The sequence below is a fragment of the Hyla sarda genome, chromosome 2 (assembly GCF_029499605.1).
Source record: "Hyla sarda isolate aHylSar1 chromosome 2, aHylSar1.hap1, whole genome shotgun sequence".
Lineage (NCBI taxonomy): Eukaryota > Metazoa > Chordata > Amphibia > Anura > Hylidae > Hyla > Hyla sarda.
Genome location: NC_079190.1, coordinates 51,577,284 through 51,590,395, shown reverse-complemented (window position 1 = coordinate 51,590,395; position 13,112 = coordinate 51,577,284). Strand labels below are relative to the sequence as shown.

At 42.2% G+C, this 13,112-nt stretch overlaps 1 protein-coding gene across 7 annotated transcripts in view; it reads left to right on the top strand.

Moving 5' to 3' along the window:
• Positions 1 to 13,112, top strand: part of ATP8A2 (ATPase phospholipid transporting 8A2) — a 955,662-nt gene that overhangs the window by 769,236 nt on the left and 173,314 nt on the right. For all 7 annotated transcript variants that reach the window (XM_056561782.1, XM_056561783.1, XM_056561787.1 and 4 more), the window contains 3 exons: positions 9,801 to 9,862; positions 9,955 to 10,011; positions 11,348 to 11,455. In XM_056561782.1, coding sequence (XP_056417757.1) covers positions 9,801 to 9,862; positions 9,955 to 10,011; positions 11,348 to 11,455 — 227 coding nt within the window. The remainder of the gene's footprint in view (positions 1 to 9,800; positions 9,863 to 9,954; positions 10,012 to 11,347; positions 11,456 to 13,112) is intronic.

Genomic DNA, 13,112 nt, shown 5'->3' with positions numbered 1-13,112 from the left:
GTACCCCTTTAATCAACATGCCAAAAGGGACATGTAGATATGGTATGAATGATGTTCTTCGTGTACCACAGTACTCCCATAACAATGGTATCTAACACAAGCTACATTGTCCAGTGCAAGCTCTGGACAGTTTCTGACATGGACAGAGGTGTCAGCAGAGAGCACTGTAGTCGTGACAGAAAAGAAATCCAAAAAGAAAAGAATTTCCTCTGTAGTATACAGACACTAATAAGTACTGGAATGATTAAGATTTTTTAATATAAGTAATTTACAAATCTGTACTTTCTGGCACCAGTGGATAAAAAAATAAATACGTTTTCAACCAAAGGGTGCTGCTCTACCATTTGAAAAGCACCGCTACAGAGGCAACCAATGCTTCTATGGGGATCATAAAGGAATGGGGAATGAAAATTTTGTTGTTTCATTTTTGTCAACCATCTCCATGAATAGTGTGAGCCTACTCAAGGCTTCATCTCCATAGTGACTTCCCTAATAACAAATAAGAAAGGAACTGCAGCATAGCCAGGGGTCAAATCCGGGGAAAAAATTGTGGGTACTCAATTGGATTTCCACTCTAGGGCTGGTCCTGCAGGACTCCTGCTAATGGAAACAATGGGGGTTATTTATGATTGTGTTCTATTGTTTTATTTTTGCTGCACATTTGCAAATGTTTTTTTTTTTTTTTGCGCCAATTGTTTATATATATATATATTTTTTATTTTTTATTTTTTTCAAAGTTCCAAAATCCATCATTTTGACCTTTTGGTGTCGCTAGACCATTTTATAAGTGACAGGTGCAGTGGTCCTAAATTTATTATCTGCATGTTTTAGATTTTTGTGCAAATTTTGCCGCAAATGGCGCAAAAAAACCTGCAAATCTAGGTCACCTCCTGACCAGGTCTAAAAAAAATTACTACTCCTGTTTGTTTTACAAAACTAAAAAATCATCAGCCAGAGTGAAATAGAGGGAGAGAGAGAGAGAGAGAGAGAGAGAGAGAGAGAGGGGGAGGGGGAGGGGGGAGAGGGAGGGAAAGGGAGAGGGAGAGTGAGGGGGAGGGAGGGAGGGAGGGGGAGGGAGGTAGAGTGAGAGTGAGAGAGAGAGTGAGAGTTGGAGGGGGAGGGGGAGGGAGAGGGAGAGGGAGTAAGAGTGAGAGTGAGAGTGGGAGAGGGAGAGGGAGGGAGAGGGAGAGAGAGAGAGAGAGAGAGAGAGAGAATAAGTTAGAAAATAAGAATGTTTAAAGACATACAAAAGTTAAAAATAAAATAAAAAAATGTGCAATGGAAAAGTAAAGCAGTTGTCCATATGAAACAATCAAATGTATTTTTTAAGGTACAAAAAAGGAATGGTAAAGATATAAGAAACAATTAAGATTGTTAACAATGGCCAGCATCTCACAATTGCATGTGCCCAAGTTTAAAAAATATCCGACAAAGTGATGATAACATGATAAAAAAAAGGTGAAAGGTCAAAAAAAATTTAGAAATACCTGTTCAACTCAAACCTCCATCTCTTGAACAATAAAGTTTTTTTTTTCCCTGGCCAGCGGGTACTGCACTGCTCAGCGTTTGGAACAAACTGTTCCAAACGTTTGAGCCGGCATCGGGAGCTTGTGACATCATAGCCCCGCCCCCTCATGACGTCACACCCTGCCCCCTCAATGCAAGTCTATGGGAGTGGGTGTGACAACCATCACGCCCCCTCCCATAGACTTGCATTGAGGGGGCAGGGCTATGACATCACGAGCGACTCCAGTGGAAATGGCAAAGATCCCAACACACCAGGACAGTCAGACACCTCCATTTAGGGAAAGTACTAATGATATGTGATTACTCTTTGAGAGGAATAGATCAGGAACACAATTCGCCACCACCAAAATATTCCTTGGAGTCCAACAATATAGAGATCACTGTACCTATTGCCTCTTTCTTCTTGTAGTTCATGATCCTCAAATCTGTACATGAACTGATGGTGACATAAACCAAGAAATCTCCAGATCTTGGCATGGAAAACCATGTGATTGTGTGTCCTATTGTAAGGCTGGGTTCCCATTACGTTTTCCCCCATATGGAAGCGCATACGGCAGGGGAGAGCTAAAACCTTGCGCTCCCATATGCCTTTCTATGCTCTCCCGTATGTAATTCATTTCAATGAGCCGACCGCAGTGAAACGTTCGGTCGGCTCATTTTTGCCCCGTATGCGCTTTTACAACTGGACCTAAAACGTGGTCGACCACGGTTTAGGTGCGGGGGAAAAGCACATACGAGGCATAATTGAGCTGACCGGACTGAACTTTTCACTGCGGTCGGCTCATTGAAATGAATTACATATGTGAGCGCATAGAAAGGCATACGGGAGCACAAGTTTTTAGCTCTCCCCTGCCGTATGCGCTCCCGTATGGGGTAAAACGTAATGGGAACCCAACCTTAAGTTGGTGAATAATTCTTTCATGGTGCTGTGTTTCACTGTTGTTGGTGCATTGTACATGGTGGAGTTTTGAATCTGACAGAAGCAAAATCAGTATGTGTCAAGTTTATGAATTCATCTTAAAGGAGTACTGCAGTCTTAGACACTTATCCCCTATCCGCATGGGGGTCCGACCGCTGGGAATCCCCGCTATCTAACATACAAGGACCGGGCATTGCTGTGGCTCTGCATGGCTAATGCGCGTGTCGTCAACCTCACTGAGGTAGACGACACGACCCCTCCATACAGCTCTATGGGAGAGGTGGGAATGCATGAATGCTGCATCTCCGCCTCTCCCTTAGAGATACATGAAGAGGGCATGTCGGCCGACACGACTCCTGCACCAGAGAGCCACAGCAAAGCTGGGGCCCCGTACAGGAGATTGCGGGAGGTCCGGCGGATAGGGAATAAGTGTCTATGGCTTCAGATCTCCTTTAACCATATTACTGTATTAGTTGACTCCACAGACAAATTCACATCAGGGCTTAAAAACCCTGTACTAGACTATTGCGTGCCATGAAAGGAATGTAGATTTATAGGGAATAATAAAAACAACATCTAATACAACGGCAGAAATTGGGTTTTGCTAAAATTATTCCCCAAACCCTTAAAAAATGATAGAAGCACATGTTGGAATTCAGAAGTAATCGGAATTAGTCATGAAAAGTACATTATTAGTGAAGTGGAGCCGAATTTGAAGTTCAGTCAAGTGGCGTTTGAAGTTTGGCCAAGTGCAACAGGAAAGAAAATGTGATGTTTTGTGTATGTAGGAGAAAGCAGCGTCTTTATAATCCAGTCTGCTCGCAGACACCTGGCCGTCTCCTCTTACACCGTGTCCCCGGAGAAGAAAGCGCAGAAAGGGTTATTGATACAGTAAGCTACATTAATCAGAACAACAACCACAGGGCCGCAGAATGCTGCGTGTCCCGGCGACACCTGAGAAACGCTCCTCCGTCCGGCCCCCGTGTAGTAACTTATATTGTAGTAGCGAGTGAGGGACTTGTGAATCGTGTAACACCTCTGTTTGTTCTGTGACAGGGGCGAGTTCAATAACAGATATCAAATTATACACAATACAAAGATATCCATTTCTCCTCTATCCTTGTAAATCTGGTCACAGGCTTTCAGGTAAAGAATGAGCTGAGAAGATATTATGGGATTGAGGAACACGTGTCGTACATTGAGCTGATGGCACCTTTATGTGCAGGGCTGGCGCAAGGATTTTTGTCACGTCATGACCCCGCCCATTGGCTTCGCCCTTTGACAAGTCCCACCTTACTACTGGGGTGACACACTGTAACCAACCTCCTCCTCATGTAATCTCCTTACTACTGGGGTGACACACTGTAACCAACCTCCTCCTCATGTAATCTCCTTACTACTGGGGTGACACACTGTAACAAACCCCCTCCTCATGTAATCTCCTTACTACTGTGGTGACACACTGTAACCAACCTCCTCCTCATGTAATCTCCTTACTACTGGGGTGACACACTGTAACAAGCCTCCTCCTCATGTAATCTCCTTACTACTGGGGTGACACACTGTAACAAACCTCCATCTCATGTAATCTCCTTACTACTGGGGTGACACACTGTAACAAACCTCCATCTCATGTAATCTCCTTACTACTGGGGTGACACACTGTAACAAACCTCCATCTCATGTAATCGCCTTACCACTGGGTTTATGTTTCCGGGCGGGAGTTAGGACGGATGTATGGAGGCACACACATTGTCAGGATGCTGGACAGACCTGACCTGCATGTTTTCCTCGGAGGTGGCAATGCGCTCCTCCAGCAGGTACAGTAGGTGAGAGGAGACAGCCGAGAGGATCTGTCAGTGACCACCACAGATTACACAGGATAATAGAGAACCATTGTAGTCACCTAATGCTGTCATGGGTGGCTGTTCAGCTCTGGTAATATCCTATACCAGTGGTCTCAAACTGTGGCCCTCCAGATGTTTCAACACTTCAACTCCCAGCATGCCCAGACAGCCAACTGTGGAGGGCCACAGTTTGAGACCGCTGACCTATACTGAAAATTAGAACATTTAGCAATGCTTCAAGTAGTTATTAACAGAGGTATGTTTCTGTATTAGGCACCACACAGACATCTCTGTCAAGTAGACAAACAAAAATGTGTATGTTGTGGTGTACCCATACAGGCTTCTACCTAAAATTTAACTTTACATTTTTTATAATTAAAAACACAGCAACATCATTAAGGTAGATACGATATAAGAAACTAAATGCAAACAAAACTCTTAAGTTTCGGGCTAGTCGGCCCTGCCTAATTTTTTTATCGGAAGTGACTCAGCAACCAGTCATTATAAACGTACATACAATGTACTATGACGCAGCACAGCTAAGAAGAATCACACAATAAATGACAACATACCCTGTACATAGAATACCAGTGCAACATACAGCACAGGTTTCCTTATATTGTATCACATGCTACGCTAACATAACATACATCATACCACATGTTACACTAACATACATTATAAACAAGTGTAACAATAAAGCATTACAGACAGTGATGGGGAATTGGAAAGAACGGGGTAGGGAGGGGAAATCAAAGATCTGAAACTTTATTGAAAGGTGAAATATATAAATTGGGGAGGGGAAGAAGAGGTATTTATCATTTTCATTACTAATGTACAGACTGTCCAAGATGGAATAGTCTCTGAGCAGGATGTGGATCAGTCTGTTGAAGTCTACCAGGCTTCTAAAAATAAGGAAATTTTGCGATAGCTATTTAACATCCTTAAAACAGTTTCAAAAGGGTCAGGCATCCTGGGTTGCTCCCCATGAAATAGTCCATAAAGTACTGAATGAAACAGTAAGACATCCCTGGCTGTAGAGTCTTTGAATTTGTGATTCTGGCCATCCAACAGACCCTGTGCAAATGGGCATTACTAGCGTTCTAGCGCTATGTGAATAGGCACCTTGGGCAGTACCTTGTCTTGCACAGGTTGAGGGGATAGATAAATGACCTTAAAGGTAGTCCACCCTCCCACTACCTGAATAGCCATCCCCAACAAGTCTTGGCATCCACCTTGCAAAAGCCATTGAATTACCCTTGGCCAAGCGTACTTCCTAGGACTCAACTCAGACTCTCAGAATTTGGGTGAAGTCCGATTGGATTAAAGGGGTACTTGACTACAAGACATTTTATCTTCTATCCAAAGGATAAGATGTCTAATCGTGGGGGTCCCTCCGCTGGGACCCCCACGATCTCCACGCAGCACCCGGTGTTCTGAACAAACGCTAGGTTCCGGTTGCAGCGGCCGTGACTTCACACCATACCCCCTTTCATGTCTATGGGAGGGAGCGTGTTATGACGTCATGACCACTGCCGCCGGAACCCGGCATTTGTTTAGTACGCAGAGTGTTGCACGGAGATCGTGGGGGTCCCTCCACTGGGATAGGATGGGGGATAAGATGTCTAGCAGCGGTCTACCCCTTTAAACTCAAAGAGTTTTTGGAAAAATGACAAGAAAATAGTTTTCTATCATTTATACAATACATCCATAAGATTTTTTATTTCTTTTTTTAAAGCTGCAAAAGTGGCATGTGTGATCTTACCCATGAGTCTCCTCTATTCTAGTGAAGCAGATTTCATGCTATGAATACAATAAGAATCAAATCCAACACCCAAGTTTAATTGTTCTTCAAGAATCACTTTGCCTTTTACTGTAGCAGTGATTTGAGAATCACGTTTTATTGGCTTAATAAATTATATCACATTCTGTAAACTGTAAAATATTTATTGGACCCCCAGGCCTGTATTGTTGGCTGCAGCTTTTATTACAGCTTATGGGTAGACAGAATATAGTGTATTCGCTGGAGCTTTGCACAATTGTAGAACGAGTTAAGATCATTAATAGGAAAAAAAAATGGTGATTTTCTGACATACCTGCAACTCCTTGTTACATATAACATCATTCATGAAGCTGTTGGGAAAGTCATCTGTTCCCTAAATACAATGTAAAAAAATACTTTGTGTACTGGATCGAGGACTCATGGTGGTAAGCTTATTCTGAGGGTCTACTTACACAGCAGAATTTCCACTTGCGTAATTCTGCCTCAAATTAAAGCCCATAGACTTCTATGGGATTCTGCACTCCCATTCGCACTTCTGAATTTCCGCAAGCGGAAATTCAGGAGTGTGAATGGGAGTGCAGAATCCCATAGAAGTCTATGGGCTTTATTTGAGGCAGAATTACACAAGCGGAATTCTGCCGTGTGAATAGACCCTAAATAGGGAATAGATAAGTAGAGGAACAATTTTATCCATTAAAGAAAGGGCCACAAAACCAAAATTCCATCTTTAGGATTTTATGTGTACTTATAAAACACAGAATAGCGGATAAGTGTCTTATTGCAGGGGGTCTGACATCAGGGACCCACCACGAATAGTGATAAGCGGCATAGGCCATATTTGAATTTGTGATATTTCGCGAATATATGGACGAATATTCGTCCTATAGTCAAAAGATTTGCATATGATGCAATGATAATGGGTCTATGACATTTTTCATTTTGAATATTTTCATGTCATATTTGCAAATATCGTCACTATCTATCTTCCTATCTAATTTTAGTGACGATATTCGCGAATATTCACTCTCCAGTCTAATACAGTAAATAGTATAGGAGCCTTCTTTAGGCCACAAGCTGGACGCACGGAGGGATGAGATCACTGTGATGTTTTCTGTGTGAAAAAAAAAATAACGAATATTCGTAATTGCGAATATATAGCGCTATATTCGCCATATTCGCGAATATGCGAAATTTGTGATAAATATTCGAATTGCGAATATTCGCGCTCAACACTAACCACAAACCCAAGAACAGGGACCTGACTCTCTTGGCGGAGTACAGTGCTGGGAGAGTGCTCTTTGCATAGAACGAACATAGCTATAGGCTTCCATTGACTCAACAGAAGCCAGTAGAGTTTCTATTTTCTCCTCCATCGGCTATACGTGTGCAGACATCCATTATTTATTTATTTTTTTTACTGCAGACTTCTTTTTCTTATGCATAGGACCACAAGGTGTATTTTTTTTTTACCCTGATACATGGGCATACATCGACTGTATGTTTGCAAATAGTATCATAGTAACATATTTCATAAGGTTGGAAAAAGACCAGAGTCCATCAAGTTCAACCTATAACCCTAATGAGTCCCTACTGAGTTGATCCAGAGGAAGGCAAAAAACCCTCATACTAGAGGTAAAAATTCCTTCCCGACTCCAAATATGGTATCAGAATAAATCCCTGGATACTCCTGATATATATCCTACTTCATGCTGTGGAGCATGAATATTTTTCACAGGCTTCTGTGGGCCTTTGTATACAGGTGAAGATGCAGATTTACAGTATGGGCCAATATCAAGCTATAGGTGTTATATTACAGATCTGCATACCAAGGGTCTGTGCCCAAGTGATCACCTGCAGACGTGTGTTTCTGCTTGTTGTTGAACCATGATCACTAATGGTACAGACTATTAGGTATAATATACAGTACAGACAAAAAGTTTGGACACACCTTCTCATTCAGAGTTTTCTTTATTTTCATGACTATGAAAATTGTAGATTCACACTGAAGGCTTCAAAACTATGAATTAACACATGTGGAATTATAGACATAACAAAAAAGTGTGAAACAACTGAAAATATGTCATATTCTAGGCTCTTTAAAGTAGCCACCTTTTGCTTTGATTACTGCTTTGCGCACTCTTGGCATTCTCTTGATGAGCTTCAAGAGGTAGTCACCTGAAATGGTCTTCCCACAGTCTTGAAGGAGTTCCCAGAAATGCTTAGCACTTGTTGGCCCTTTTGCCTTCATTGGGTTCAGGTCCGGTGACTGTGGAGGCCAGGTCATCTGGCGCAGTACCCCATCACTCTCCTTCTTGGTCAAATAGCCCTTACACAGCCTGGAGGTGTGTTTGGGGTCATTGTCCTGTTGAAAAATAAATGATGGTCCAACTAAACGCAAACCGGATGGAATAGCAGCCGCGGCAAGATGCTGTGGTAGCCATGCTGGTTCAGTATGCCTTCAATTTTGAATAAATCCCCAACAGTGTAAGCAGCAAAGCACCCCCACACCATCACACCTCCTCCTCCATGCTTCACGGTGGGAACCAGGCATGTAGAGTCCATCCGTTCACCTTTCTGCGTCGCACAAAGACACGGTGGTTGGAACCAAAGATCTCAAATTTGGACTCATCAGACCAAAGCACAGATTTCCACTGGTCTAATGTCCATTCCTTGTGTTCTTTAGCTCAAACAAGTCTCTTCTGCTTGTTGCCTGTCCTTAGCAGTGGTTTCCGAGCAGATATTCTACCATGAAGGCCTCACACAGTCTCCTCTGTTGTTCTAGAGATGTGTCTGCTGCTAGAACTCTGTGCGGCATTGACCTGGTCTCTAATCTGAGCTGCTGTTAACCTGTGATTTCTGAGATTGCTGGTGACTCGGATGAACTTATCCTCCTCAGCAGAGGTGACTCTTGGTCTTCCTTTCCTGGGGCGCTCCGCATGTGAGCCAGTTTCTTTGTAGCTCTTGATGGTTTTTGTGACTGCACTTGGGGAAACTTTCCACCTAGAATATGACATCTTTTCAGTTGTTTCACACTTTTTTGTTATGTCTATAATTCCACATGTGTTAATTCATAGTTTAGATTCCTTCAGTGTGAATCTACAATATTCATTGTCATGAAAATAAAGAAAACTATTTGAATGAGAAGGTGTGTCCAAACTTTTGGTTTGTACTGTATATATATATATATATATATAACAGGAAGTAGGACAGTACTGGAGCCAGTGCTCGTGGTCACCTAGGCGGCCAGCCCAGGAATCTTGTATGCAAATCCAAAAATCACAGCACCAGGAGACCAAGGATCATGTAAAACTGGATAGGTTTATTCCCAATTCAAATGCGATGTTTCGTCAGCAGTAGCCTTTCTCAAGCATCTGCTTGAGAAAGGCTACTGCTGCCGAAACGTCGCATTTGAATTGGGAATAAACCTATCAAGTTTTACATGATCCTTGGTCTCCTGGTGCTGTGATTTTTGGATTTGCATATATATATATATATATATATATATATATGGTAAACTTATGTCATCTATTAAGGAAGACCCAGTATATTGCACCCACAGTCTCTGCAGTCCTTTTATTATTTGTTATTTTTCTGTTGGTCCAGAGTCACAATATATATATATATAAATATATATATATATATATATATATATATCCACAAATAGCTAGAACATGAATAATGTGCGGGGTATGTCTGATCAGTGTCTTATCTATCCCTATTACAGATGCGGTGTTCACCAGCGGACATGTCACTGACTACTTGTTTGTCGGGAATATTGTTTACACAGTAAGTATTTCTGTGGTAAAGTAAATGGATTTTGTTCCATTATATCCTTACTGAATATAAATGTGCATTTTTTATTTTGTTCTTGTTTGCAGTATGTTGTGGTGACGGTCTGTCTGAAAGCTGGCTTAGAAACCACAGCATGGACAAAAGTAAGTGACCCCTGCTTCCATAGTTTAATTGGGAGGATACATATATTTAAACATAAATAAATAAAGTAAATAAATAAATCTAACCTTCATAAAATACCATTGTATTACAAAATGTTTGTAAAGGGTTTACACCTCCCCAGGCTGGTAGACCTTAGTGCTCTGTCTACAGCCAGGTATAAATTGAGGGGAATATCCGTATTGATCCAGTAGGCATTTTACTTGAGAAGGTAAAGGGTTATATGCAATTATAAAAACATGGCTGGTTTCTTTCAGAAACAGCACCACTCTTGTCCATTGGCTGTGTCTGGTATTGCAACTCAAACCCCATCATTTCAATGAGACTGAACTTCAGTATGGGTCTCTGCCAGTAAACAACTGTGGCAATGTTTCTAAAAGGAAGTTGCCACGTTTTTCTAATCTCCCCTATAGCTAGCCGTACACTTAAAGGGGTACCCCCGCGATCTTCCTGCTGCACCCAGCATTCGTTTAGAGCGTTGGGTGCAGCGCTGGAGGCTTGTGATGTTATGGCCACTCACCGCTAGTGACGTCACGGCCACACCCCCTCAATGCAAGTCTATGGGAGGGGGCGTGACGGCCATCACGCCCCCTCCCATAGACTTGCATTGAGGGGGCGTGGTCGTGACGTCAAGAGTGGGACGTGACGTCACGAGTCTCTGCCCCGCATCGCTAGTCGTCAGTGGCGGGACCCCCGTGATCAGACATCTTATCCCCTATCCTTTAGCTATCCCTTTAGATAGGGGATAAGATGTCTGATTGCCGCTGATGACTAGCGATGCAAGGCAGAGGCTCGTGACGTCTCGGTCACGGCCCGCTCTTGATGTCACGACCACGCCCCCTCAATGCAATCTTATCCCCTTTAGATAGGGGATAAGATGTGTAGGGGTGGAGTACCCCTTTAAGGCATCTATGACCTCCCCCCCCCCCCCCAATACACATGCACACTCAGTTTGACCAAGCTTGCATGTGTTTTGAATGAGGAGAGTAGAGCAAGCTGCCGAAAGGCCCCCTTGTTCATTCCCCTCTGGAGTGGGTTTATCTCCCATTAGAACAAAAGGGTCAGGAATGTTAAAATCTAAGGATGCGATTCATCTTACCCCCAACATCCACCATCAAGAGAAACTCCAGATTCCCCTCATACATGATAAATGCTCAGGAAGTCCATTTGATATCATCTGCTTCGACTAACACTAATCTAATGTCTAAGGCAATTTTAGGAGATCCTGGAGAATACTTTTAACACTTGGTAGTGTGTTCTTGTTTATTACATTTATATGAAATTATGGATATACATATTAAAAATGAATTATTCTTACAGTTCAGTCATCTGGCCGTCTGGGGGAGCATGGCGATGTGGTTGGTGTTTTTTTGTGCTTATTCCAACATATGGCCTATAATTCCCATTGCACCAGATATGCTTGGACAGGTCAGTGATTTTATCTATTGTTTTCAATGCGAAAGAGAACTTTGTATGACTAACATTGTACATGTTTGGTATTGGGACAATTAGATTTCTGTAGATTTGATTAGAATCAAAGACATAAAATGCATGCCATGAATTACTCAGATGCAACCTTATGCATGACCTAGCATACATAATAATCTGTCCGAAACTGCTGAACATAAGAGTTCTGTTGTCAAGCTATAGAATTACCAAAGGACCTGCGCCCCGCAGTTGGCATTGCAGCTCAAATCAGTAAATACTACTATTATTTTTGGAATTCACTGGGAGCAAACAATTGTGCAGTCCTCAGAGGAGATCAGTGGGCTAGTGCATTTACTTCAATGGCTAGCTGTTTTTTCTGTTGTATTACAGGTAATTTGCCTCCATTACACTGGAAGAATTAATTAAGTAAAGAACTGTTGCATTTCCCTTATCTTTGTATCCGGCTTATCATCTGCATACATAACAAAGTGGGCCCCTGGGTAATGAGTACCAACCATTCCAGTTGTGTAGCCCCTCCCCCTTCACTGTGCCAACCCACAATTGGGGAAAACCTAGTGAAAACCTTGGTTCCAATCTAACCGTGACAAGCTGTGGAACCACTGCACCCAGCCATCTCACTGGCTCTGTCCCCTGCAATACACCATTTTAGGGATCCATAATATGGACCCAACTTTCTGACGTGCACCACAATTTCTCTAGTTGAATACTTTTTCAGACACAACATATATGCTAAGGGATATAGCCACAGCTAAAATGAGGACCACTGTTGTTAGCTACAGTACTGATTTTGCTGGTTTGTAACATGTCATGGTAAAAACCACCACCATCAGGAAATGGTAAACGGAAAAAAAAGGGTTAAAAAAAATGGATATGCTGAAAAGTTGTTTTTGGGTGTTCGTGTGTGATGATCCATTTATTGCACAATGACCCATCATACATCTGGTATCGACATTGTCTGAATGGGAACTGTTGTAGGATTTGTTGCTATGGATTTAAGCACATTAATTGTAAACTCAAAATATTATCTGTCCTCCATAGTGCAGATGCGAATAGGTCATAATGGCATTTCTACATGATGATGTTCTGTAGCTCGTTCATTAATTTTCTCATTTCTCTGGTAAGATAACATTGCTCCAGCGTCTTTTCATGAAGGATTATTACCGTCATTGTAAGGAGGCAATATTAACCACCATAGAATGTAATTACATGAATGTCAAATGCTACCGACTAGGAATTAATTGTCCTGAACTAATACACCGCATCATGGTGACTGACACTAGTCCCTGTGCAAAGGAAAACCAAAGACCTACCTAGAGAGGTGACGTCTTTATATACTGTTGTTAACTGGTAATGTATGTTTAAGCATTACTGTCATTCATAAAAACATTTGACATGTTATGCATGTATGTAGAAAATTGGTCAGGGTCTCAGTGCTGAGACCGCCTCTGATCTTTATATACAGCCAAGTGAAGTGCATAGTAGTGCGCTTCTCTCCCTGGCTAGGTGCTCACTCTGATAGACTTATAATGGAGCCCATCTCCTGCAATGAGATTAAACAACGAGCCAGAGAGTGAGGTCTGCTGCCGCACGCTTCACCTAGTCCCATAGCAAATTGGTCATTAATTTGCTGACAATA